The 3398-nt window shown below is 53.9% G+C and overlaps 1 protein-coding gene across 1 annotated transcript; it reads right to left on the bottom strand.

Annotated features, from left to right (window-relative positions):
* Positions 1–212: 212 nt before the first annotated feature.
* SSTR1 (somatostatin receptor 1) lies at positions 213–3392 on the bottom strand (the record flags this gene model as incomplete). The annotated part of the gene is made up of 1 exon (XM_006773321.2): positions 213–3392. A coding segment is annotated over one exon (1044 nt), but the record flags the coding sequence as incomplete, so codon positions are not given.
* Positions 3393–3398: the final 6 nt, after the last annotated feature.

The following is a 3398-nucleotide window of genomic DNA, read 5'->3' as shown; positions in this document are numbered from 1 at the left end:
ATAGCAACCAAAGAACTTGTATGCATAACCCTTGGACACAGACAATAGGGTAGTGAAGGCTGAGGGGGGGCATGGGGGCAGGCTAAAAGGGGTCAATGGGGGAAAAAAGAAGACATATGTATTACTTTCAACAATAAAGATAGTTTCAAAATCTATTTTTCAAAAGAGTAATAATATATATTATTATTAAGGGACAGAATGAAACTTTCTGATTTAGAACCAAAAGCATATTTGTTAATTAGTTTAAACTAAACATAAGGGGCATTTGAACTCTTGGTTACTGCTTTCAGGAAAGCACAATGTTCTTGAAGGAAATATACAGAAACATCTTTTTCCAGAGTGATCTCAACCATTGTGTATCATGTCAATGGTAGACCCGAGAGCCCCAGACCTACCACCTCCCGATGGATCGCTGTAATGCACTCTGGCTAACCTAAGCCCTCAACCAACAAACACGTATTTAGTGCCTACTATGTACAAGCCAGTATACTAAAACAATACAGGAAATACAAAGAAGTAAAATTATTGGTCCTTGTCCTGCTCAGGCTTCCAATGTAGTTTGTAAGATTAAATACAGACACAACTTACTACATTTTCAATGTCTTTAAAAGAATAATGATGTGAACTGGACTGTGTGTTGGACTCACCTATGCGGAAAACTAGAGGAAGCAGGGACATCCTCAACATGGATCAAGTCTATCTGAATCAGACTTCGGAGTTCCAGGTTTGAGTGCTGCTTGCACCCCCTTATCTGAAAGTGGTTCAGCCAGCCTTACACCTGTTATTGTTAGTGGCTCTATTTGGGAGCTATTTTATGGACTCGTGACAATGGAGCAAGATAAACAAATATACATAATATGTAAATATATATTATGCATACCCAAATCATATACAAGGTGATGCTGAAAGCAAGGAGTACAGAGCTTTTCACTCTGCATGAGAGGAGGCTAACCCACATAATCATTTATTTATTATAAGACAAACAAGAGACTACATAAGGAAAGTATAAGAAAATCTCCAAACTCACTGGATACAAGCAAAAATAGAAAGGCTGGAAAAGGATAATAAAAGAGGACCAGCAAAGAGGAGAGGTTTTGAGGGAGCCTTAGACACACACACACACTGCACCCTCACCCTCAGTGTCCTGGAGGAAAAGCCCTGGGCTTGGCAAACAGAGAAAAGGAAAGCAGAGAAATTTTCAAACACCACAAATAAATAAATAAGTATGTTAAACAGGAAAATAACTTATTTGGCACCGCTTGAAAGGGGCAACCCTTGGGGCCTGACAGGCCCACTCTCTAGCCTGCAGGTGGCGGCGACACAGCGGGGAAAGGCCAGGGCTCTGTAGGCGGCACCAGAGGTCCCGGCCCCAGGGCTCTGTCTTAGAATAAACCAGAGCAGGAAACTGAGTCTGTCGCTGCTCTTAGATCTGCACCTCTGACGTTTGGGTGAGGGATACACCCTAGTGTAGCTGCAGCCACGCTCCCAGTCGGCCCTCGTGGAAAGTCCGCCCTGCCCTCGGTGGCCTAAGGCAGACCAGCGCCCAGGAGCGCCGGTCTTTGAAACCTAAAGCCCGGCGGTAAGCGGGGCTGGAGGCGGTGGCTTCCATTACAATCCCTCTTCCCGTCCCCAACCTCGGCCCTTGTTCTCAGCTCCTTTTGGCTCCAAAGGGGGTTTGGATGGGAGCCGCGCAATGCCTGGGGCTCGAAGCGCGGGACCGATTTTGCTAAGCACCTGGCTCCGCTCCGGGTGGCGTGGGAGTGGCGAGGGGGCTCGGAGGGCGACGCAGCCTCGCTGTAGAGCAGGAGAAAGGGCCGGCTGCGCGGTTCACTCTGGAGTCCGTCTCCCTTAAACTAGGGCGGTGCAAGGGGGAGAGCGGTGGTTCCAGACCCCGCTAGGGGCACCAGGCGGAATCTGGCCAGCGCAGGGGCGCGGCTGAGGGCCAGCTGGGACTCACCCCTCGGGAAACCCCTGGCTAGGCTTAAACACACAGAAAGCACGGCTGGCGGCCTGAGTTGGAGACGGTAAAGAGTTCAGGATCTGCACAGGCAGGACTGGGCGGCAGGAAAGATCGAAGTTACAGAGTGGGAAGTGTAGAGGGTGCAGAAGTACAGACGCCCTGTAGGAAGGCGGGAGAGTGGAGAAGGGGGCTCGCAAGCCTTCCCCGTTTACACGCAAAACGCCCGATTCCACCTCTGTCGTGCTCCTTTCCCAGGTCTCTTCAGCCGAAGACCGGAGCGCACAGTGTCCTATTCCCACTTTGCCACACCGCACCCTGCCCCCTGGGATACGTTCACCTCTCACACCCGGCTCCCCTTTGTCCTCACCCTCCCCTGCGAGGGCCCGGCTCAGAGAGTTGTGATCCGGGACGTGCAGGTGCCATTGCGGAAGACGCCCCCGGACTCCAGGTTCTCAGGCTGAAAGTCCTCCACGCTGTAGGCGCGGCTCTTGAGGGCGGTGGCGTAGTAGTCCACGGGCTCCTCCGTGGCGTTGTCCATCCAGCTGAGGCACAGGATGCGCTGGAAAGAGCGCTTGAAGTTGTCCGAGAGGAAGCCGTAGAGGATGGGGTTAGCGCAGCTGTTGGCATAGCCGAGGATGACTGACAGCTGGCTCACGGTGGCGTCGTCCTGCTCCGCGAACACATTGACCAGCTGCACCACATAGAAAGGCATCCAGCAGATGACGAACACCATCACCACCATCATCACCATCAGGGTGATCTTACGCTCGGAGCGCTTGCGCTGCTGCCAGCCGGCCTTGAGGGCGACCATGCGCATCTTGGTGATGATGAGCACGTAGCACAGGCAGATGGCCCCGACGGGCAGCAGGAAGCCCATGAGAAACGTGTACAACACGAAGCCCACCAGCCAGCGCTGCGCGGGCTCGGGCATGAGCATGTTGCAGGCCACGGTGCCGTCACTGTTGGCCGCCGTGCGTGAGAAGACCACGATGGGCAGAATGACCAGCAGCGAGAGCACCCACACCCCCAAGTTCACCACCTTGGCCACAGTGGGCCGGCGGTAGCGCGCTGCCTTGATGGGGTGCACCACGGCCACGTAGCGGTCCACGCTGAGCACGGTCAGACAGTAGATGCTGGTGAACATGTTGACCGCGTCCACACTGAGCACGAGGCGGCAGAGCAGCGCGCCGAAGGGCCAGTGGCGGAGCAGCGTGGAGGTGACCAGGAAGGGCACGCTGAGCATGAGCAGCTCGTCGGCAATGGCCAGGTTGAGGATGTAGATGTTGGTGGCGGTCTTCATCTTGGCGTAGCGCAGGATCACGTAGATGACCATGGAATTCCCACACAGCCCCACCAGGCACACCACGGAGTAGATGAAGGAGATGAGGATGGCGCTGCCCTGGCCTTCGCTCAAGGTCCCGTTCTGGGCGCCCGGGCT

The sequence above is a fragment of the Myotis davidii genome, unplaced genomic scaffold (genome assembly GCF_000327345.1).
Source record: "Myotis davidii unplaced genomic scaffold, ASM32734v1 scaffold304, whole genome shotgun sequence".
NCBI lineage: Eukaryota > Metazoa > Chordata > Mammalia > Chiroptera > Vespertilionidae > Myotis > Myotis davidii.
Note: the sequence above shows the minus strand (reverse complement) of the source record. Positions and strands in the feature narration are given on the sequence as shown.